Source organism: Equus caballus, chromosome 3 (assembly GCF_041296265.1).
Source record: "Equus caballus isolate H_3958 breed thoroughbred chromosome 3, TB-T2T, whole genome shotgun sequence".
NCBI lineage: Eukaryota > Metazoa > Chordata > Mammalia > Perissodactyla > Equidae > Equus > Equus caballus.
The window spans coordinates 42,487,536-42,512,599 of NC_091686.1; the positions used below are offsets into that span (position 1 = coordinate 42,487,536).

The 25,064-nt window shown below is 43.6% G+C and overlaps 1 protein-coding gene across 4 annotated transcripts in view; it reads left to right on the forward strand.

Moving 5' to 3' along the window:
- Positions 1-203: 203 nt before the first annotated feature.
- Positions 204-25,064, forward strand: part of BDH2 (3-hydroxybutyrate dehydrogenase 2) — a 29,934-nt gene continuing 5,073 nt past the window's right edge. Inside the window, exons 1-7 of one of the 4 annotated variants that reach the window (NM_001433488.1) lie at positions 204-248; positions 2,872-2,963; positions 3,826-3,904; positions 5,714-5,810; positions 7,770-7,878; positions 14,276-14,336; positions 22,509-22,622. In NM_001433488.1, the coding sequence (NP_001420417.1) occupies positions 2,892-2,963; positions 3,826-3,904; positions 5,714-5,810; positions 7,770-7,878; positions 14,276-14,336; positions 22,509-22,622 (532 nt within the window). In that variant the 5' untranslated portion in view covers positions 204-248; positions 2,872-2,891. Of the gene's footprint in view, positions 249-713; positions 852-1,509; positions 2,632-2,871; positions 2,964-3,825; positions 3,905-5,713; positions 5,811-7,769; positions 7,879-14,275; positions 14,337-22,508; positions 22,623-25,064 lie in introns of those variants that run through there. The other 3 variants (XM_023637606.2, XM_070261758.1, XM_001499229.5) reach the window with 3 other exon arrangements.

Genomic DNA, 25,064 nt, shown 5'->3' on the forward strand with positions numbered 1-25,064 from the left:
CGCTTTTCACCGTTTACTCGGAGTTAGCAGTTCGACCTGAGCTCCACTAGACGGCAGCACGTACACACATTGAGTATAGCAATGTGCGAATCCTTAAAAACTCAAGGAAACAGAACCAGCAAACTCGGAAGAAACCTGAACTACACATCCCAGCATTCATCATTAAGCCCTGACTTGTCTGCACGAAGGTCTTCGTTGCCGCTCGCGCAGTGACCTGGAGGACGCCATCCACCTGCTGCTACTCTAAAGTAAGATTTCCTGGTATTTTTTCAATGAAACTTTAAATGGACTGGGAAAAGGAGATGTTTAATTTTTATGTGTTGCTTTGCACGTTACTTATTTCAGGAAATCTTAGCAGTTAGATCAGGATTAGGGTGCATTTGGAACTCTGGTATCTTCAGTTTTTCAAAATAACCAAAGAAGAGAGGATTTTTCAGTGTTTTAAGTGAACATTTTTCTTCCGGGCTCATGAAGACAGAATTCCCGAAAATGCTCTGTCTCTGATAACGAAAAATTAACACTTTGATTCCAGTGTTTACAGTAAGAAAGCCATCACGTTTGCTTTTCATATTGGATTTTACCATTTCAGGCCATGTTTGCAACTCATTTTCCCAAAAGCTCTGTTTTAGCGTGGCAGTGCAGTTGACCTAACAGTAAACCTTCGGCTCCAAACTCCGGGCCCAGAAAGGCGGGGAGGCCTCCCGGAGCCCGGCGCCCAGAGCCGCGGGGCGCACGGGCTCAAGTTACAGCGTTTGATCCGCACGCTCAGGACTGGGGGTGGGTAAAGGTTCCTGGAGTCTCTCATTCCTAAAGTACATATTGCAAATATCTCAACTCTCCCCAAGTTTAAAGTGAGTATGAACCTCTCGTGTAAGAAGGGGGAAAACCAGTGAAAATTTCGTTGCCTCAGAGTGGCTGGGCTTCTTGGTGGCTGGCGAGGGCGGCCGCGGTCGGAGCGCCTCGGGCAGCGGCGAGCTGGTCCCGGAGTCGGGCGCCGGCCGCTCGGGGCAGCGCTGGGAGCAGAGGGAGCGAGCGCCCGGGCAGGGGCGGGGACGGCGGGGCACCCCCTGGAACGCCCGCCTCCTGTCCGCGCGTGGACGCCGCGGGCCCCGGGCGGCCGAGGGCTGGACGGCAGGCGTCCGGGCGACAGGAGGCCCGCTGGGCCGGCTGGTGGGAGGCCCGGGTGCGACGCCGGCTGGGACGCGGGAAGGAGCGCGCGAGACCGGGCCGCACCTCGGGCCTTCGCCCGGCGCCCCGCCTCCCCCGGCGCGCCCGCCCCCGCCTGCCTGACGACCCCCCCACACCCCCCCGCGCGCCCGCCCCCGCCCGCCTGACGCCCGTCCCCTCCCCCGCCCGCCTGACGCCCCCGCCCCGCCCCCCCTGGTGCGCCCGCCCCCGCCTGCCTGACGCCCCCGCCCCCGCCCCCCCGGGTGCGCCCGCCCCCGCCTGCCTGACGCCCCCCCCCCCCCCCCCGCCCCCGGCCCTCTCGCCCCCGCTTGCCTGACGCCTGCCCGCGTGAGCGCCCCCGCCGGGCGGAGCCGCGCGTGGCTGAGGAGGACGGAGTGGGGCTCGGGAGGAAAGGGCTTCGGGGCCCAGGCCGGAGAAGCCGCCTGCGCCTTCTCGGGCGCGGTGTGTGCGCGCGTGCTCCTTGAGTGCATTCGCTCAACGCCCGCCCAGCTCGCTTCCCTGCCTTTCCCATCCTAAGGGGGGAAGACGGCGCCCCCACACGCCGGCCCCCGCGGCTGCTAGGGCTGGCGGGTGAAACGTGGGCCGGGGTTCTGAGCAGGCCTTCCTTCTTGGGTAGAAAGACCTTTGGCTTTTGCTCCTTCCCTTGGTGTTTTTTGGCGCGGATGCGGATATGGTGCCTTGGGACATAGCAGCCATGTTGTGACTTGGCGCGAGGTCAGAGGCACACGTTGAGAACAGCGGGATGGGGGAGAGAGCCTGGCTCCTTGAAGACCACCTCATTTGATCATCGTTTGACTCCTCGCCACCCCGACCTCAGCACTAGCCGTTCCGCGCGCCCTGCAGTCGGCACTGGTCAGACCTGATGCACGCCACCTTTCCCCCGGTCACAGTGTCTCAGTCCTGCCTGTCAGAAGTGACTGACTGTGGCTGTTAAAGCGTTAACTCCCGCCGGCTTAAGCTTGAGAAGAGGATCGGCAGCGTTATGGGGAGGCCTGCGTTTCGTCTGTCTCTGTGACCTGGACCAGGCCACATCAGTTTCCTCATCTGTAAAATGGGGGTATTGGACATGATTTGATTTTCCGGTTCTTTTGTTCAGTGACTTTCTGAGGCTGATGGTGAAATCTTTCCAAGGGACAAGGAAAAACCACAGATGAGAGCCAGCCCTGATGGCTTAGTGGTTAAAGTTTGGTGCACTCCACTTCAGCCTCCTGGTTCAATGTTAGCTTAGGGCGAATCTTCTCCTGCAAAAATAAGAATATAAATAAACAAACTAGAAATGATTGATGGTGCAAACCCAACGGAAGTTTACAGGACAGAAAGCAGGAAGGACATGCCCAGTGGCATAGCAGTGCGTGCGGGCACAGCGGGGAGGATGTTGGTGGGGTGGGGAGGGGAGGACTCCACCCCTTCTGGATCAGCATTGGGTTCTCAAAAAACCGAAAGGTGGGTCAAGTCCAATGTCTGTCTCTTACTGAGTATCAGTTGAGTGGGCTGTGCCAAATGGTTTTGATGTACAAAGCTAGGTATCTAGAGTGGGTGCTCTTGGAGAATTCTCATGGTGGGAATATTTGTGCTGGGGTGCCATCTTCAGGTTCTTAAAGGAGTACATTGAACCATTCATTCTAGATGTTACTGCATAGGACCATGTCTACAGTGCATGCCATTAAATACACGTGTCTGTAGATTAAACCGCAGGTTCCGTTATGGGTCGACTTGATGGGAAGGTCATCGTCCTGACAGCTGCTGCTCAGGGGATCGGCCGGGCCACTGCCATAGTAAGTTACTATCTCTGTTTGCTTCCTACCTTTGGAGGGGTTGAATCACATGGACAGATTCCATGGCTGTTTAATTCTGCTCTACTTCTTTTTTTTATTGGCTTTTGTGCTTCTGTTGTCTTAAGTTACAAAAATAAAAGTTGCTACTCTTGATCCCAGGCAGATGAAGCAAGGCTTACCTCACATATTTATTATGTGACGTCTCATAACTTTTGACGCTGAGAACGTATTTCTTTGCCTCAGTTTCTCTGCACTGTAATAAATTTGCTACAGGGGGCCTAAAGGAGTACATAGCCCTCTGAAATCACGTCAGTTCAGACGTAGGACTCCAGAGTTCTAAGACTATCAGGTTACCTTTACCTTGTAATTTATAGCAGCTTCTTGCACATTATAGTCCTCACTTGAGCTAATAATGCAGCTTAACTGTAACGGTAGGATTAGTTTGATATTTGTGAAAACACTAGTATACTCTTAGGAGGAAAAGTGTTGAAATAACCCATTTTTCTCATTATTTGGGGTTTAGTCACCTGCTCAGAAATGGAATAAAGGCTGTCAAATTACAGAATAGTAGTATTTTGAGAGGTGTTAATAACAGAATCCTAGTTTTTTAAAAACACTATTGTATTTGATGTTACTAAAAGGGACAAAGTCAGATGACAAGCACAATGTATGTCATGTTGTACTAATTAATGATAAAAATAACAATGGGAAGGGCTAAGTGAGACTAGATAGTTTGAAATTCCACCCATGTATAAGGAAAACAATGAAAATAAGATAAAGGGAGAAAAGGCTAAAGGATTTTCTATTCATGAGAGCAGCTTAACCAAGTAAACAAAGGATTCATTTGTGTGTTGTCTTGCAGGCTTTTGCAAGAGAAGGTGCCAAAGTCATAGCCACAGATATCAATGAGTCCAAACTTCAAGAACTGGAAAAGTACCCGGGTAAGCAACTCAGCAGCTTGAACTTGGGATTCAGAGTCCATAAGGTATTATAAAAAACAGTACTCGTCTGCTGAAAGAAAATTACTTAGCTGGTCAGCTCCACCGGCCTTCTTCTTAGAGCCTGATTCTTTGATATCAAATCTATATTCTGTGAACCTACAGACAAAAATCTGTATACTTAAATATATAAAAGTTGTATACTTAAAATTTTTTTTATCCAGCATGTTGAAGGATTCAGTACCTAATTACAAAATTGTATGTGAAATTTAACAGTTGTTGCATTAACTTTTAATGACAACTTTCACTTCTGTGCCCTACTCGGCACAGTGCTGTCCAGTAGGAAAATGATGTGAACCACGTGTGTGATGTAAATTTCCTGTGGCTACATTTAAAAAGTAAAAAGAAACAGATGAAAATTAATTTTAGTAATGTATTTTATTTAACTAAATATATCTAAAATACCATTTTAACATACTCAATATAAAAAAAATTTATGGAATATTTTACATTCTTTTTTCATACTAAATCTTTTAAATTCACGTGTGTTGTACACTTACAGCGCATTTCAGTTCTGACTAGCTGCATTTCAAGTGCTTAGTAGCCACATGTGCCTGGTGGCTACCATATTGGAGACAGCTCAGCCCTAAAGTCACATATGATCAGAAACCCTAAGAGATTATGCAGATTATTTCGCTGTGTATCACCCCTTACTGCACCACACTGAACTCAACTCCAGCATCAAAGGACTTCAACTAGAGTTCCTCTGAAAGAAATCAGAACAGACAGCTCATTTGAAAGTTAATTCTTCCAGCAAAATAGAACAGGTTATATAATCAAATGCAAATTAGCACATTGAATTCATGAACGGAATTAGACTATGCTATTTTAATTATTGGATTGTTTATTTATTATTGGGAAATTATTTAATTTTAATAATAGGGAATTTTAACTCCAAGTCAGAAAAACGCTGTTGTACTGAAAAAGTATTGAAAAAGTACTAAGGGAAGAAAGTCTTCCCGAAACTTTCTCCCCTTTCTCTCCTTTTCTATGTTTATAATCTTTTCTTTCTATATCTATAAAAGAATAATAAAATAAACCATATTTTTTTAAAAACATTAAAATAGTGACTTTCTTTTATTAGAGAATGTTTGGGGTTTTTTAGTAACTATTACAGTGTGTCTCTGAGATCCAATGCTGGATCTCTCATGTCTAGCTTTCAAGTGTTTCATCCCTTCTCCTGGCCCCTCATTTCTTCTCCTTGCAATTTAGTGCAGAAATAAGTGATTATACCCTTGACTGACAAAGTCGTTTCCAATAAATAATGGAATTGACATGAAGGTAAAGTGCACAAATGGAAACAGTCTCCTGTCTCACTGCCCTGCCCTTCCCCACCCCTCACTCAGATAGGATTCAGTGTTCCTGGGGCAGTGACTCACCTCTGGGGAAAGAGTGAGCCACAGCAAGCCTGCGCTCTGTTATTACTGCTGGCTCACTGAGAAGCATCTAATATAAATCATTCATACTTCACTGTAAAGTCTTTTCTCAGAAAAGGCCTTTAGTATTCAATTTAGAGAGTGAAGAGAAAGGGAGGGAGAGAGAGGTGTGTTATTGGGAGTTCAGGATGGGGAGGATTTTAAGATTTTTATTAATGAGATTCTTAAGATTCTTAAGACCCTACCAATGGTCAACAATCCTATGAAGGCAAAATGGACAGATACTGTAATCTTTGTACTTCAAAGCAGCTACATCTACAAGACTAAACATTTTTTATGGGTATAAGTAAATAGTTTCCCTTGTTTTATGTTTCAGGTATTCAGACTCGAGTCCTGGATGTCACAAAAAAAAAACAAATTGATGAGTTTGCCAATGAAATTGAGAGAGTTGACATTCTCTTTAATGTTGCTGGGTAATTCATAACTTTTTAATTTCATTCTCCTTACAGAAAGTTTTCTATGTCTTTTATTAAAAGAAATTTGATAATATGGCCAAATTATTCTTTGTGAACCCTAATATATTCCTTAGGAAATAAAGCTGGATTTTGGACAGAATTTTTGTTACAAGTAAGATTCAGCAAGTAAAACAGCCATAGAAGTTGACATGTGCTTGGGACCTAAAGGCACTTAAGGATACTCAAGACAACTGCTACCAATCCAACGCTGTTGATCTACCTAAGGCTGGGGACAGGCTCACACCAGTGGACTTGTCACTGATGTTCCACTGAGACTTATAAAATAAAATTAAAATCTGTTTTCCAGGAGTGTCTTTAAGGCAAAGTATATCTACCAAAAACTGAGTACTCAGTTTATTGAAATGCGAATGTTCCCCATTTGTTGGCACAACATTCTGGCAAGTTCTTTCTACCTCCCAAGCGCAGCATTTCTTATTAGGACAATTAATCCCATCAAAAGAAGTTTCACTCTGTTGCTTTATATACAGCACAAAGAAAATGGCTTAATTAGGGCTGGCCCCGTGGCCGAGTGGTTAAGTTCGCGAGCTCTGCTGCAGGCGGCCCAGTGTTTCGTCGGTTCGAATCCTGGGCGCGGACATGGCACTGCTCGTCAGACCACGCTGAGGCAGCGTCCCACATGCCACAACTAGAGGAACCCACAACGAAGAATACACAACTATGTACCGGGGGGCTTTGGGGAGAAAAAGGAAAAAATAAAATCTTTAAAAAAAAAAAAAAAAGAAAATGGCTTAATTGAACTTAATAGAGTAGTACCAAACTTGCTGAACCATGCTTGAAGGATGAGAGACTGGAGCTGGAGCAGCCCCATGTGGAGCAGCTAGTGCTTGTGCTCACTCTCCCTTCTCAGGCATGACAGTAGAGATGAGGACAGTTGAGGCTTACGCAGGACTAAGTAGATAGAGTCTGATGTTCCACTTTTCTTGTGTGGTGTTAACGTTTATACTGTGGCATTGATAGAAAAATCCTAGAGCCGCCTTATGTATTTTTATGATTCTTCCTAATCATGTTTCAGTATGAAAAAAGTCTGTCTATTCATAGTTTATCATGTGTTACAATGTATGGAAATTAAAGCAACAATTTATGATTATCTATTTTATAAATAATCTCATCTTTCATAGAAGAATATATTCAGAACCATGAAAAAATCAACTAGCAAAATTATTTTTTGAGCATCTATTAAATTTTCAGCAAAGTAAGGGATATAGAAATATAGCATGTGGTTTTTGCTGTCATTCGATTGAACTGGAAGTACAGTGGTACATGGGAATCACAACTGACAATATTTTATAAGTAATTACATAATTTTGGTCCAGGGGACAGTGAAATCAATTAGGACCCCATTGTTATAAAGCTTCCTTGAGGAAATGTGACTTGGAAAATAGCAAAGGCTATTTTGAGGGTTTTCTTTTGTTCTGCTTTGTTTACTCAGTATGTCAGAACTGTACAGTAGCGATATTACTTTGCTGCCCTGAGATGGTGAGATACTTGTTTTCCCTGCAACTTTGATTTCCCTTGAGAATGGTAAGTTCTTGCCACCTGAGGGCACTGCTGCTCTTGAAATCAGAGTCCACTGGGGCAAGTGTCCTCAGTTGTTTGTAATGGCGTTGATATTTCCTGTGCATTTGGTATAGAGCTTCTTATGTTTGGGGGCTCCAGACTCTTGCCGCCTTCTTTTAAAAGAAGGATCTTGTTTTCAAATAACGAATTTTTTACCTTAAGTTGTTGAGACACTTACTTACCTAATGTACCAAGTGATACTATGTTTGAATTGTTAAAAGTCTTGGTTAGGGAAGGGACAATGGTCTAAGTCAATAAATGAAAATAAAAATGAAAAGGAAGTGGAATAGAAATCGTTTTTAATGATAATTTTTCCCCATTGTTTAATTACTCTTCCAGTTTTGTTCATCATGGAACCATCCTGGACTGTGAGGAGAAAGACTGGGACTTCTCAATGAATCTTAACGTCCGCAGCATGTACCTGATGATCAAGGCCTTTCTTCCTAAAGTAAGGTGACCACCACCAGGATGACCACCACGTTAGTCTCCAGGTCTCCATCCTGGGCATCCAGAAAGAATCCTCACATGTGCTGAAGAGTAATGGTAGTTAACGTAATGACTAACATGTAGTGAACGTAAATACCAAGGCATTTAGTATAAATTAATTCGTCTAACCTTCCAGTTCATCCAGTCAAAGAATATTTATTAAGCACTTTCTACATGCCAGGCTCCATTCTAGGTGCAGAAGACAAATCAGAGAACTAAACAAAGTCCCTTCTGTAAGGGAGCTTCCATTTTGGAGAGGTGAGACAGGATAATATGTAATCAAATAAACATATAACATGTGAGGTAGTTAGAAGTACTATGAAGAGAAAAAAAGCTCAGTTATTAGAGAGGTCCCAGAGGCCTCACTGATAAGGTGAGATTTTCATAGAGGCCGAATGAAGCAACGGAGCTAACCATTCAGGTGTTTGGGGAGAAGCTTCCAGGGAGAGGGACAGCAGGAGGCCTGTGGGACCAGAACAATCCGATGAGGTAGGTACTACTTTGTCCCATTCACTGTACAGAGAAAGAAACTAGGAGGTTAAGTAACTTGCCCAAATCATATAACTAGCAAGTGGTTAGAGCCAAGACTAGGCACACGCTCTCAGGATGGATGTACCCCACTGCTTTTCTGTACCTTGAGTACCCTCCTTACTCTCCTGTCTTTAGCTGAGCCACTGAAGTTCCAGAGAGGTGAGAGACAGCATGTGCTGAAGAGAGAGTATTCCTCCTGAGTCTGCCACCCTTGAATTCTCCAGCCTTCACACAGCTCATCAATGTTTTTCATTTTGTTATACAAATAAGCTTTAAGTACCTTTTGATAGAAAGCACCACACCAGGTGCTCTAGGGGAGACAGGTGTAAATATGAAAAATGTTGGCTTCAAATGAGCTTGTAAGCCAGCAGTAGCAGACAGCACGGGCTCAGACAATGGAGGGGTTGACTGAGTACAGAACCAGCTCAGTTCAAGGTTGTAAATTAAATCCTAGTGAAATGCAGAAGAGCCATTCTTTCCATCCATCCCTGCTGGATGAGATGACTGGAGTACTGAATGCTGCCCTGTGCGGGGCAGGAGAAGAGCTTTTTAATGACGCAGCAGGACTGATACTTTGCTCTGAACATTCAACCTAATGTCAAGAAGGATACAGATGAATGCTAAAAGGAAAGTTAGAGAAATTGACTTAGTAACGAAGGAATTTGTTTTTAATCTATTTGTTTAGTGCCTAGAAGGGATCTTTGGGTGGGCCCACAGATTGTTGAACTAGCAAATTTTTTAAAAATATAAATTGCCTTTTTTACCTATTTGGAGGTGATGAAAATCTGTTATTTGGAACTTGGATGCATTTTTTGAAGGCTGGTCCTTAACACAGGATTTGGGGAGAAGCAGAGGCTGTGGTAAAAGGGGAGAGCGTCCGTCACAGCTGATGAGACGTGTGAGACTCATTTGTAAAATGAGCTTGTTCGTGTCTGCAGTGCTTCAGGAGTATCAGTGAGGAACGTAGGTGTGAGGCACAGTGGAGCTGAAATTTACACTTGTAAGTGTTAACTTTTAAAATATCGAACAATAACTTGCAAATTAGTGAGTTTGCCTGTGATTTAAAGCACCTTAACAATAATCCATATGAAACAATGACACTCGTTTGTAAAAAAAAGAAAAGAAAAAAATCCCCCAAAATATTAACCAGTGGGATGGGGAATCAAAAGGAGTCAGTGCCACTTGTTAAGGTGACCCTAACCAACCTGACCCCAAGGTCAGACTCTGGTGTCAAAAAACCTTCGGCACAGCCTGAGCTCTGCCCTTAATTCACCAGGTGCCCTAGGAGATGGTACTTAGGCTCTCTCAGCATCTGTTTCTTCTATTTATTTATTTACTTTTTTTTTTTTCTAAGATTTTATTTTTACTTTTTCTCCTCAAAGCCCCCCGGTACATAGTTGTGTACTTTTAGTTGTGGGTCCTTTTAGTTGTGGCATGTGGGATGCCACCTCACCGTGACTTGATGAGCAGTGCCATGTCCACACCCAGGATTCAAACCAGCAAAAGCCTGGGCCACCGAAGCGGAGTGCGCAAACTTAACCACTCAACCGCAGGGCCAGCCCCATGTTTCTTCTGTTTAAAATGAGGGTGATAGATTACACAATCCCTTCCAGCAGTAATTGTCTAGGATCCTCTTGTGTTCGTTAACCATGACACACATATACCCAGTTAGAACTTTCCAGAGGAAGCCAGGATTTGGAGTCCAAGCAGATCTGCAAGGTCAGGTGGTCAAAATATAGGAACACTTGTAGGAAATTTCTGTTCATGGATAGAGATTCCAAGACTGAAAGATCGGTCAAAAGGCAGAGGACAAATTGAAGATTCTCTAAGAGGTCAGTGCAGAATCCAAGGTCCACTAGAAAAGAAGATCCATTACGGCAAGGATCTGGGGAGGGCTTGGATGTTTGGGGTTTTTTCCTCCTTTGCTGTATTGTAGAAGAGTCCCTAGCACACAGAAGTGCTTAGCAAACGTTGGTTGAATGAGTAAGTGAATCTAGGATATCAGTCCAGGTTGGGGTCAGGCATGGAATCACTGAAGACCCAAGGAGCCAAGGTCTGCCAAGTTTAGGAGCTGAGTTCTGGTTGATGGGGACAAAAGAGCTGAGTCAGAGTGGGACTGACTAGATACAGCTAGAGGAGATCTGTAGAGACCTTTGTATCCCTGCCTGAGCTTCTGGAAGATCAGTCCTATGTGGCCTTACTATGTACAGATGATGCGGGGTCGGTGAGCCGAGGAGTCAAAAGAAAGATTTCTTAGACTCTCAAGATCTGGCAGTAGTGCTCTTTTATTTAGAGAATAGTGTGGAATAGCATGGGGACAGGACCCATGGGCAGGCAGAGCCGCTGCTGCTGCCCCCGCTGGCATGGGGACAGGACCCATGGGCAGGCAGAGCTGGTGCGTGGGGACAGGACCCATGGGCAGGCAGAGCTGGTGCGTGGGGACAGGACCCATGGGCAGGCAGAGCTGGTGCGTGGGGACAGGACCCACGGGCAGTCAGAGCTCCTGCTGCTGCCCCCGCTGGCATGGGGACAGGTCCCATGGGCAGGCAGAGCTGGTGTGTGGGGACAAGACCCACAGGCAGTCAGAGCTCCTGCTGCTGCCCCCGCTGGCATGGGGACAGGACCCATGGGCAGGCAGAGCTGGTGCGTGGGGACAGGACCCAGGGGCAGTCAGAGCTCCTGCTGCTGCCCTGAGTTGAGGGTTAGGGCTAATTTTATAAGGCATGGGTACGTGACTTATTTTTACTGGAAAAAAAGAAAAGATGATGTAAAAAGTCATTAAATGATTTCAGTGCAGATGGGGTCTGGTTATTGTGCGGTCATATAACTTTAGATACGAATCTGGCCATATAGATCGGCATGCAGGTGAGGATGCCCCGGGCTTCTCTCCCTGGGGCAGTCCTAATTCATACCATAAAAAAAGTCCACTGGGTCATATAGTTTGGCATGTAGGCCAGGTCACCTTGGGCTTCTCTAGCTGGGGCAGCCTTAATCCACATCACAGACACTCCACTTTATGGGCCACAGAGGGCTGCTGCTTGGCAGGCAGAGGGAGCATCACACGGGACAGCAGGTTCTGAGCTGGGGGTAGGAAGGCAGCATGGAGGGAGGCAAGGACTTTGGGCTGGAGAATCAGCAGACAGGCCCAGCTGAATGGATGGTACCAGTGTTGGGGCAGCAGTAGCATCTCTAGGCGCGAAATTCTAGTTTGCCTGAGAGATTATTGCATTTCAGAAGATTGGAGACTGAACTCACTTAATAGCCCATTTTTATATATTAAGTTGGGCTATATGTATTAAAAATGGATTATGTATGTCAATTGTATTTCAATAAAACTGGAACAATAAATTAAAATGGGTTATTTGCTAAAATGGATAAGAAAGAATAATTTTAAGGCTTAGTTTTCAACACCATTCTACTCTACTAATTTTCCTAGTGTTTTTTATGAGGACCCCATTTCATTGTGATTCTCTTTATTTTATAGACACACAAGTTGAGTTAAGTATATTCTCCCCTCGATCTTCCTTGACTTCGTGGGTCACCTCAGCCTCTCCCGGTGTCCTTCGCTGTCTCCAGCACCATGCCGTAGGCTGGTTTCAGACTCTCTGCTTTTAGTATGATTGGTAGCTAAGTATCAAAACAGAAAGTAAGAAGATGACCATGAAGAGATGTATAATCTTGGCAGCCTCATCCCTGATCCATTCGATCATTCACTGTCTCCATTCCTGCCTCTGTCTGAAAGCTACTGGAGAAACTCACCCCAACGGAAGTGACTTTTTTCTCTAGACCCTTTACACTGCTCTTTTAGAAACTTCACTTGATTTTCTTGATAGAGTATATCCTGGTTTTCCTTCCTCTGTTCTCTAGTTGATATTCTCCCTTTTCCTCCCGGCAGTTATTTGAACTCTTCCCCACTCTCTCGTGGCCACCATCTCCCCTTGTTCTCTATAGCCATCCTCCCAGCCTCTGACTTCCATGAAACGTTAGTGCCCTTTGGGCCCATTCTCTCAACCTCTTGCTTCTTCCTCCAAAACGTTTATGAGTCCCCATGCCCTTGCATGTACATAATATTATCTTGAAAACATACGTATATGTTATAATTAATAAAGTGTAAGTTCATTGAAAACAAAACATTTTTTAAGTCATAGCAGCCTGTTTCATTATATATTTGTTTAGGTCTGGGGCAGGGCCCAGTAATCTGCATTTTAAACTAGCACCTCAGGTGATCTTAATTCATCAAAACGTATTGACCGCCTACTGTCCCCCTTGTCTAGGAGGACAACACAGCCCCAGACCCTCCTCTCTCAAAGTTCACAATTGAGTGGGGAAATCCTGCAGGACGTATTTCTAGGAAACACTGCCCTTGACAGGAGGCTGCCGTCAGTGCATGTGGCCATGGACTGAGCTCTGCCTGCTGTGTCCGCTTTTACCACTCCTTTCCTGAACCACTACTGCAGCTTCCAGTCGTCTCCAGCATAGGCTGCCAGAGGAACCTGTAATCCCCAGATCTAGACATACCGCTCCTCCTCTGCACTAAGGCCTTCCTTATCTTCAGGGAAAATCCCAAATTCATAAATTTAGTCCCTGTTGGCCTCTAAGGCCTCTTTCCTCCCAGGGCCTGCCTTCCAGCCAGACCCATCCCTTCCCCCCAGTTCCATAATAGAACCTTTATACCTATGGTTCTCATTCCTTAAAACACGCTTCTCTTTTGTTTTTCTGACTGTTACTCCACAAAAATGGGGTTCTCCTACCCAATGCACGTAGAAAAAAAACAATTAATTACAGCATCAGATTTGGGGAAAGAAAAAAGCTTTATTGCTAGCTTGATCTGCAAAGAGACAGGAGGCGTATTCTCTCAGATCTGTCTCCCTGATCGAGGACTTGGGGCAAAATTTATGGGATGAAGGGCAGGGTGGTCTGAAGGGTGGAGACGGATACTTGGAGGTGAGAAATGAGGTGAGTGATGATCTGTGCAAGTGCAGTCAGCTCCATGGCTCTTCATAGGACGCATATTCACAGAATGGTGATGTTGGCATGATCTGAGGGTGGAGTTTTCAGCCCTTTGATGTCAAAAAGATTACTTAACAGGCATTTGCGCAGGCCCACTTGATGGAATGGTGGTCTTACCTGGCCTGAACTGGACAAGGGGGGACTCTCAGTTCCTGAAAACCCACTCTTATTACTCTGTTGGTAAGACGGGGTCAGTTGAACTGGTCCTGGAGGGCCCACGGTTACACTAATACTCTAGTTTTCAAAAATCGACCCACATATTTCCTCCTCAGGAGCCCTCCTCTGAGTGTCCAACAGTGGATTGGTCCCTTCCTACCACCCACCACCTGTTCTCTGTGAAGGCCCATGCTGTCTCTGGATGCTGATTATGTCAGCCACCCAGTCAGACTGGCAGCTCTCCATAGGCAGGGACTGTGTCACTTATCTTTGAATCTCCTGGACCTACACAATACCCAGCCACTGTAGGTATTCATCAAATAATGTGTTCACTGGAGTAAGAGTTTTCTAACATCAGGAACACAGTAAATATGAACATTCATTTGCACTGGCTTAGAGTTCATCCTCGGTCTTGCTGATACTCTTGTGACAGGGAAGGTGGTAGTCCCCCTGGGAGATGTTCTTGCCAGTGAGAGTGTACTCTGCCATCAGTTCCCAGCAGTGATGAGGAGGTTGTTAAGACTGCTTAATAGTACTTCATGTTAACAGCTAATAAGATGGTTCTGCAAACCCAGAGTAAATGCAGATCTTTTAAAGAGGTAGTATTTTTAGCCTGCAGAGTGGCATTTTTTTTTTTTTTATTATTTGTTTTATTTTGGCAGATGCTTGCTCACAAATCTGGCAATATTATCAACATGTCCTCTGTGGCTTCCAGCATCAAAGGTAAGTCTGTTTTCCTCTGGGGGTTGTGATGAACATACTCATAATCTTCACAAGCTAAGGGTTTTGGAAACAAGCATAGCAGATATGATAAAACTTACCCATAACTTCAAAACTGCTCTTTTAAAATTAGTATTAAGTTCCTTGTCTACCAGTCCTTTCACCTTACATGTGACCCAGTGACATTAAATGAAAGTTTGTTTTTTGTGCTCTCCCGTTTAGTTCTTCTAATGGATATGGAAGTGGAGATCAAAGTGGGAGAAGGAAACATTTATTCATTTGATTAATCAAAAATGTATTGAACACCTACTGTGTGCCCCTGCCCCCAGAGAGTTCACAGTCCAAAACGGGGAGTGGGGAGAGGCTCAGGCAAACACACGTCTTCCACAATGTGATAGTTCCACTGAAGCGGAACACGCGCACTTAACCACTGAGCCACCAGGCTGGCCCCAGCTATTTCATTTTAAACTTGAAAATCCATGTGTGCCAGACTGTGCCCTTATCTCCATCTTGCACTGCAATCCTGGCCCTTCAACTTGACTTCTCGTTTAGGGCCCAGATCAACTGTCTTTGTGAAGCACCCCCCCAAGCCCACAGGCAGAGTTACTTCCCGTATTGTCACAGCACTTCATACAAAGCTCTGTTACAAAAAAAAAACAAAAAAAGAAATAGCTACTGCTGAGAGAACATTCCTTCTCTTTGCGAGGATACACACATTAAGCCTGCATGAGAGAGAAATGCAAAGAAATGCCTAAGCTTCTTGGTCTTTTGTTTTGCTTTGCTTTACCCTAATTTTCTTTTCTTTTCTTTCTTTTTTTTTTTTTTTGAGGAAGATTAGCCCTCAGCTAACATCTGCCGCCAATCCTCCTCTTTTTGCTAAGGAAAGCTGGCCCTGAGCTAACATCCATGTCCATCTTCCTCTACTTTATATGTGGGACACCTGCCACAGCATGGCTTGATAAGCGGTGCTGTGTCCGCACCCGGGATCCAAACCGGCGAACCCCAGGCTGCCAAAGCAGAACGTGCAAACTTAACCGCTGCGCCAGTTTTCTTTTTTTATCTTTTTTATTTTATTGAGGTCATAATAGTTTATAACACTGTGAAGTTTCAGTTGTGCATTATTATTTTTCAGTCACCATATGTTGCCCGCAGCCGCAAAGGGCAAGGAATGACAGGCACCGCCAAGGCTATTTGGTTGTTTCAGCAATCAAAGGTTTTGGATAAAGGGAAACAGAACAAGGAGTGGGCATAAGGGAGAACAACAAATCGGTACTTACAACATCCACACCACAATCAGCTGGGGAAGTCCCAATAGTTTGTACGGCAGGTGGGAGTGCCGATTGTCCGGGTCTGAGGCAAGGTGTCCTTTCCTCAGTGAGACTCCCAATTGTTCTATGCCTGTGACTCCCTTTTACCCTAAGGTTTCTCTGGGTTCTGACTCAGGGTTTTAGACATTTGGATATTTTGAGTTATTTCTTCTTGTTCCCACAGATGGGGTGCTTCTATCTTTTTCGTTCCCATGGATAGGATGTTTCTAAAGTCCTGTCAGGTGCCCGTCAGGGTGGCCAGCCCAGACAAGGAACATGACACAGGACTCATTCTTTGTAACTTGTGCCTTAGAGTCAGGGCCAAAGTGGCCATCTTTGGCCCTGAGCCCAGACACATTCCTTTGTGTAGGGACCAGGCCCAGTATCCTTGGAAGGTGGTGAGGTCAATGAACTCTGTGCACCTTATAAATGGTGCCTCTTCACCCCTTGTGCCCACACCCTAACCCCCTTCCCCCTGGTAACCACTAAACTGTTTTCTTTGTCCATGTGTTAGTTTTTCTTCCACATATGAGTGAAATCATATGGTGTTTGTCTTTCTCTATCTGGCCTATTTTGCTTAGCATATTACCCTCCAGGTCCATCCATGTTGTGGTGAATGGGACAATTTTGTCTTTTTTATGGCTGAGTAGTATTCCATTGTATATATACCACATCTTTATCCATTCATCAGTCGGTGGACTCTTGGGTTGCTTCCACATCTTGGCTGTTGTGAATAATGCTGCAGTGAACATAGGGGTGCATATATCTTTACACATTCATGTTTTCATGATCTTTGGATAAATACTCAGTAGTGGAATAGGTGGGTGGTATGGTTATTTCTGTTTTTAACTTTTTGAGGAATCTCCATACTGTTTTCCATAGTGGCTACACCAGTTTGCATTCCCACCAGCAGTGGATGAAGCTTCCCTTTTCTCCACATCCTCTGCAACATTTTTTAGTTTTTCTCTTGGTAATTATAGCCATTTTAACAGGTAAAAGGTGATATCTCATTGTATTTTTGATTTGCATTTCCCTAATAATTAGTGATGTTGAACATCTTTTCATGTGCCTGTTGGCCATCTATATATCTTCTTTGGAAAAATGTCTGTTCGTGTCCTCTGCCCATTTTGGGATCAGCTTGTTTGTTGTTGAGATGTATGAGTTCTTTGTCTATTTTGGAAATTAACACCTTGTTGGATTTATGATTTGCAAATATTTTCTCTCAGTTGGTGGGTTGTCTTTTTGTTTTGTTCCTGGTTTCCTTTGCCTTGCAGAAGCTCCTTAGTCTGATGAAGGCCCATTTGTTTATTTTTTTCTTTTGTTTCCCTTGTCCAAGTAAAAATGGTATTCGAAAAGATACTGCTAAGACTGATATCCAAGAGTGTACTGCTTATATTTTCTTCTGGGAGTTTTATGGTTTCACATCTTAGCTTCAAGTCTTTAATCTGTTTTGAGTTAATTTTTGTGTGTGGCAAAAGATAATGGTCTAACTTCATTCTTTTGCATATTTCTGTCCAGTTTTCCCAGCACCATTTATTGAAGAGACTTTCCCTTCTCCATTGTATGTTCTTGGCTCCTTTGTCGAAGATTAACTGTCCGTAGATGTGTGGGTTTATTTCTGGGCTTTCAGTGCTGTTCCATTGATCTGTGTGCCTGTTCTTGTACCAGTACCATGTTGTTTTGATTACTACAGCTTTGTAGTATATTTTGAAGTCAGGGATTGTGATGTGTCCAGCTTCATTCTTTTTTCTCAAGATTGTTTTGGCTATTCGGGGCCTTTTGTTGCCCCATGTAAATTTTAGGATTCTTTGTTCTATTTCCACATCATTGGGATTCTGATTGGGATTGCATTGAATCTGTAGGTTGCTTTAGGTAGTATGCAAGTTTTAACTATGTTTATTCTTCCAGTCCATGAGCCTGGAATATCTTTCCATTTCTTTATGTCATCATCAATTTCTTTCATTTAACGTCTTAAAGTTTTCATTGTGTAAGTCTTTCACCTCCTTGGTTAAATTTATTCCTAGATATTTTATTCTTTTTGTTGGGATTGTATATGGGATTGTATTCTTAAGTTCTCTTTCTGTTAGTTTGTTATTAGAGTATAGAAATGCAACTGACTTTTGTAAGCTGACTTTGTACCCTGCAACTTTGCTGTAGTTGTTGCTTGTTTCTAATAGTTTTCCTATGGATTCTTTAGGGTTTTATATATATAAAATCATATCATCTGAAAACAGCAAGAGTTTGACTTCTTCCTTGCCAATTTGGATTCCTTTTCTTTCTTTCTCTTGCCTAATTGCTCTGGCCAAAACCTCCAGGACTACGTGGAATAAGAGTGGTGAGAGTGGGCACCATTGTCTCGTTCCTGTTCTCAGAGGAATGTCTTTCAGTTTTTCCCCATTGAGTATGATGTTGGCTGTGGGTTTGTCATATATGGCCTTTATTATGTTGAGGTACTTTCCTTCACTACCCATTTTATTGAGAGTTTTTATCATAAATGGATGTTGGCTCTAGTTAAATGCTTTCTCTGCATCTCTTGAGATGATCATGTGGTTTTTATTCCTCATTTTGTTAATGTGTATCATATTGATTGATTTGCAGGTGTTGAACCATCCCTGCATCCCTGGAATAAATCCCACTTGATCATGTTGTATTATCCTTTTAATGTGATGCTGTATTTGGTTTACCAATGTTTTGTTGAGGATTCTTCGTCTATGTTCATCAGCAATATTGGCCTGTAATTTTCCTTCTTTGTGTTGTCTTTGTCTGGCTTTGGGATCAGGGTGATATTGGCCTCATAAAATGTGTTAGGAAGTATTTCATCATCTTCAATTTTTTGGAATAGTTTGAGAAGGATAGGTATTAAATCTTCTTTGAGTGTTTGGTAGAATTCTCCAGAGAAGCCATCTGGTCCTGGACTTTTATTTTTTGGAAGACTTTTGATTACTGTTTCAATCTCTTTACTTGTGATTGGTATATTCAGATTCTCTGTTTCTTCTTGGTTCAGTTTGGGAGGTTGTATGAGTCTAAGAATTTATCCATTTCTTCCAGATTGTCCAATTTGTTGGCATATGGTTTTTCATAGTATTCTCTTATAATTCTTTGTATTTCTGTGGTATCCATTGTAATTTCTCCTCTTTCACTTCTAATTTTATTTGAGCCTTCTCTCTTTTTTTTAAATTAGTGAGTCTGGCCAAGGGTTTGTCAATTTTGTTTATCTTCTCAAAGAACTAGGTCTTAGTTTCATTGATGCTGTCTACTGTTTTTTTGGTTTCAATTCATTTATTTCTGCTCTAATTTTTATTATTTCCCTCCTTCTTTTTCTAATTCTGTTAGGCGTAATTTGATTGCTTATTTGAGATTTTTCTTATTGGTTAAGGTGGGCCTATATTGCCATGAATTTCCCTCTCAGGACCACTTTTGCTGCATTCCATGTGAGTTGGTATCGTGTATTTTCATTTTTATTTGTCTCCAGTTGTTTTTTGATTTCTCCTTTAATTTCTTCAATGATCCATTGGTTGCTCAGTAGGTTGTTGTTTAGTCTCTGCATGTTTATCTCTTTCCCAGCTTTTTTCTTGTAGTTGATTTCTAGTTTTATAGTATTATGGTTGGAAAAGATGCTTGATATGATTTCGATCTTCTTAAATTTATTGAGGCTTGCCTTATTTCCCAACATGTGGTCCTTCTTTGAGAATGTTCCATGTGCACCTGAGAAGAATGTGTATTCTGCTGGCTTTTGGGTGGAGTGTTCTATATATATCTATTAAGTCTGTCTGGTCTGTAATTCATTTAGTTCCACTATTTCCTTGTTGAGCTTCTCTCTGGATGGTCTATCCATTGATGAAAGTGGGGTGTTAACATCACCTGCTATTACTGTGTTGTTGTTAATGTCTCCTTTTAGGTCAATTAATAGGTGCTTTATGTACTTTGGTGCTCCTGGCTTACGTACACATATGTGTTAAATCCTTTTGGTGGAGTGTCCCTTTTGTTGTTATATACTGCCCTTCTTTGTCTCCCATTGCCTTTTTTTTTTTTTTTTTGGGTGAGGAAGATTGGCCCTGAGCTAATGTCCATGCCAGTCTTCCTCTTTTGTATATGGGATGCCACCACATCATGGCTTGATGGGCAATGTGTAGGTCCACGCCCAAGATCTGAACCCATGAACCCTAGGCCTCCAAATCAGAGCATGTGAACTTAACCACTACATCACCAGGCTGGCCCCATCTCATTGTCTTTTTTATCTTGAAGTCTACTTTCTCTGCTGTAAATATGGCAACACCTGCTTTCTTTTGTTTGCCATTGGTTTGGAGTATTGTCTTCCATCCTTTTACTCTAAGCTTGTTTGTCTTTAGAACTGAGATGTGTTTCCTGGAGGCAGCATATTGTTGGGTCTTATTTTCTAATTCATCCAGCTATTCTATGTCTTTTGATTGGGGAATTTAATCCATTTGCATTTAGAGTGATTACTGATATATGAGGGCTTAATGCTGCCATTTTATCACTTGTTTTCCAGTTGTTCTGTATTTCCCTTTTTCTTATCCCGTGTATTTCAGACTGATGATTCAGTTTGGTGGCTCTCTATGATGGTTTTCTCAGTTTTCTCCTTATTTATCATTTGTGTCTCAGTTGTGATTTTTTTAGTGGTTAACCTGCACTTTGTGTACAAGATCTCATAGATGAGATAGTCCATTTCTGATAGACTCTTATCTCTTTTGACTAAGCAGTTTCCATCCCTTTCCCCTTCGCCTTCTGCATTATTGTTGTCACAACTTGTTCCATTTTGTGTTGTGGGTTTGTGGTTAAAATGATGAGACTATATTTATTCTTGATATTTTCCTTCCCTTCATCTTTAATGTTATGCTAATCTGTTCTGATAAAGAGTTGCAGTTTTCTGATTTTGTCTGCCTGTTTATCTCCTTGCTAAAGGCTGTGTAAACCCTTTCTTCTTCTTTTCAGGTATGAAGGCCTTCTTGATCAAATCTTGTAGGGGGCCTTGTGGCAATGAACTCCCTGAGCTTTTGTTTATCTGGGAAAGATTTTATTTCTCCATGATATCTGAAGGATATGTTTGCTGGATAGAGTATTCTTGGCTTAGAGTTTTTGTCTTTCAGAATTTTTAATATATCATTCCAGTGTCTCCTAGCCTGTAAGGTTTCTGCTGAGAAATCCAATTAAAGCCTGGTGGGGTTTCCTTTGTAGGTGATTTTCTTCTGCTTTACTGTCCTTAGTATTTTTTCCGTGCCATTAAGTTTTGCCAGTTTTACTAATCCATGCCTTGGAGAAAGTCTTTTTACATTGATGCAATTAGGAGTTCTCTTAGCTTCTTTTACTTCTAATTCCAGCTCTTTCCCCAGGGTTGGGAAGTTTTCAGCTATTATTTCTTTGAACAAGTTTTGTGCTCCATTCTCCTTCTCTTCTCCCTCTGGAATACCTGTATTTCTGTTCACTAAATTGCTAATTTTATCCTCCGTAATATCAGCTCTGTCATTCAAGGTCTCCAAATTTTTCTTTATCTCATTTATTGTGTTTTCATCTCCAACATTTCTGATCGTTTTTTCTTTATAGTTTCAATCTCTTTTGTGAAGAATTCTCTCCGTTCATTAATTTTGTTCCTGATTTCATTGAACGGTCTTTCTGAGTTCTCATAACTTATTGAGTTTTTTATGATGGCCATTTTGAATTCTCTGTCATTTAGATTGTAGACTTCTGTGCCTTCAGGATTGCTTTCTGAGTATTTGTCTTTTTCCTTCTGGTCAGGAGTATTAATATACTTCATACCATTCAATGGGGTGGATTTGTGCATTTGCATACTGATAGTATCTGGTCATACATTCCACCTGCCACCACTGGAGAGGGGGCAGCACCTGTGTAATCTGAGCCCACCGTGATCCCTGTCAGCCCTGCTTGTCCAAGCCTGGGCCACTTGTTGGGACTGCAGAGGCCCTGTGGGCTCTCCCACCAGACAAGAAAGCGATTATGCAGGAGCTCAGGGCTGCTGCCTGCTCCCACAGTCCCACTGAGTTGCACTCCGCCCCTTGGGGCCACAGTGGTACTATGGGCATTCAAGGCAGCTGGGAATTTGTTTGCCTGGGTGCACAGCTCCACTGCCATCTGCTCCTAGGTCACACCAGCCATTAGTGCTTTGTGGGCAGGGCCTCCCCACTGGGTCTGAGCCTAGCCATTCCCTGGGACTGCAGTGGCTCTGGGCTCTCCCACCAGATGAGAAAGCGATCGTGCGGGGGCTCAGGGCTGCCATCACCTGTTCCTGTGGTCACACCGAGGCACGCTCCCACCCTTGGGGCTGCAGCAGTACTATGGGCCTCCAGCTGGGAGAGCAGCTGCATGCGTGTACAGGTCTGCTGGGGGACCAGAAGAGTACTCATCTATCTCCACCACCTCTCCAGTGGTAGTCCATCCCCCTTCGAATGTATAGCTGCGCAGGTCTCTCAGGCATCCTGAGGTGCTGTGTGGGTATCTTCTGCTGATCAATGAATGACCATTTAGTTGTAGTTTGAAGAGGGAGAGACAAAGGGAACAGCTCACTCCACCATGATGCCGATGTCACTCCTAATTTTCTTTTGGAATCTGCCTAAGGTTTCTCCCAGCTGATGATGAAAAACTAAAACCACTTGTCATTTAAGTGCAGCATCTCAACACCTGAGTCTCAGTTGAGTCATGCCGATAATGATACTATTTTCCTAAATTCAGAAACTCACCCTATTAAGGGAGAAAACCTGATATCAATTTTTTAAAAACAGTGGGGTGAGAGGAAGCATGACACTGGTTACTGGGGACACTAATTTGTGTTCCCTTTCTAGAGGAGACTGTGTTTTTCATTCCTTCACTTGTCGAACCTTCTCTTCATCCTCAGGAGTTGTGAACAGATGTGTCTACAGCACAACCAAGGCGGCCGTGATTGGCCTCACAAAGTCCGTGGCAGCAGACTTCATCCAGCAGGGGATCAGGTGCAACTGTGTGTGTCCAGGTGAGTTAGGCTCCACAGGGCTATGAAATTGTCCTTTGTGACATCCCAGTTGCCACTGTGAGAGAGATCTCCATAAGCTTGTTTACCACCTGTTACTGTGTCCTGTCATTGGGACAAGTTCAAAAGGGAAAGAGTCCCATCCTGTTAAGGTAACAGTCTAACAGTCAGTTGGGAGAGAGATCCTAAGTCATCAGGAATAAGCCACTGAGGCAAACAGTTTACATGCTGCTCATGCACGTGGCGGCAATTCTAAACCACTGGGTTAAGAGACATGAGTCACCAGGGCTTACTGTTTTGGAAGCAGACCAGGGATGACTGTGTTGGGGGGAAGATGAAAAGTAGCCCATGCTCACAGGACAGTGGAAGAAAGTAAGAGGAGCCTCCCAGAACACAGGGGCTCTGCCGTGGAAATCACCTGGGTTGGCCCAGGGATAAAAAGGAGGGATTAATACCTTCCTTGATGCTATACAAAGTGAGTCAGCAAACTATGGCCTGCAGGCCAAATCCAGCCCACCGCCTATTTTGTAAATATAGTTTTATTGGAACACATCCACACCCAGTTTGCTTCTTGTATTGGCAATGGCTGCTTTCATCCTACAACAGCAGAGTTGAAAACAAATGGTTCTTAACACCAAGAATATTTACTGTTTGGCTCTTCACCCAAATGTGCTGACCTCTCATAAAAGAAAGGAGAAAAGCAGAACTTATTAGTAGCAAGGACATTCAATATGTCCAAACTAAAGCATTCAATAACCTATTTCTTAGGAATGACTTCTCATTTTCTTAATATCTGTAGGTGTGTTTATTAATTAGATATGCCCTTTCACCTGGTTCCACTGACCAAAATGAATATAGGGTACCTAAGAAGAATTACTAACTTCCTCTCTGGAAAGAAATGAAATGAACATCCAGGATCCAGGTTTTTCTCAGTAGTTCACAGCTGGTGTGGGGATTGAGGAGGGGAAGCATTGCAGTTCCCTGTGGGACCTTTCACGACCTGGAGGGTATGCTAGGATCTGGGGGGGAGTTGACGGGGAATAGGCTGGACAGCCCCACAGGAGATTCTGATGTAATCCAGCCTGATCTCCCCTCAGGTTGAAAACCACTGATTTATTAAAGAGGGAAAACGACTATATACCTTTTGTTGACACAAAATAACCAATAACCATTTTATAGATAAGAAAGATAAGGTGCGTTTTACTTGAATCAGGCAGTCTCTACAAAGGAAGAAAGCGTTCCAGAGAGGCATGGTTTTCAGTACAGTTTTATACCTTTTTAGAACACAGAACATCCATAAAACACACCCAGGATACATATTCATCAAAGTTTCAGAGAGATACTCAGTTGCAAATTAGCAAGCAGGTCAACATGACCCTGATGTCAGGAAGGGGAACTTATCTGTAAAGAGTTCTGATACTGGTGGGCACAGGAGGGGAAGTGTGCATCCTTATCTTCAAAGAGTGCCTTCTTTTACTTTGAGATAATGCATAATGCCCTCTTTAATGGTTAAGGCAGATGTTTGATAGGCTATAAGTCAGGTGTCTTTAGTTCAAGCCAAATCAGTTTTAAACCAAAATAGCTACCCCATATACCTCAATATGTGAAAATTTCTTGTCACTTTCAAGCTACAGCATTCCCCTTATGGAGGTGTTGTGTATAATTTTTCCTGGACTAAAAAGGTAAACATCGGTAACACTAAGAAACAGGAGGATACAGAAGAGACAGTTTCACTTGGTTTTAACATACAAACTGGTGATACCTGAGCCTAGCTCTTCTTGGTACCATTTACCCGGTGGAATAAATGGCAAAATGATTTGGAAAATGTGATTGTTTTAGCAGCTAGCCTTTTCAGAAGATTGGAAAATATGTTATCAAATTCTCTGGGACAAGGAACTAGCTGTGACTCACTGAGCCAGTCCCAGAAGGAAACATGATGGGGAATGAGTGTGTGTGGGATGGTGCTGATGGCTGTAGAGTCACAGCTGGTCAGCACGACTTGGGTAGACAGTAGCATGGTGTGTCAGCCTGTGCCATGGACACAGTAGAGTCAGGTGACAGTGGAATGAAGCAGAAGGCATAGGCTTGATCCACAGCTCTCATTTAATGGCCATTCATACTGGCCACATGTAAGATGTGACGCTCATTTTCCTCAGTGGGAGGAAGCTGTAGAAGCTGTAAGGATTTTGAGGAGAGTGTTAGAGAAGCTCAAGGCATCTTGAGCACACTGCTGGTGAAATTTTGGACTTTAAGGAGGCTGTTGATGAGAGAAGTAAGCAAAACGTTGTCTTAGGGGCTGGCCCCGTGGCCGACTGGTTAAGTTCACGAGCTCCGCTGCAGGCGGCCCAGTGTTTCGTTGGTTCGAATCCTGGGCGCGGACATGGCACTGCTCATCAAACCACGCTGAGGCAGCGTCCCACATGCCACAACTAGAAGGACCCACAA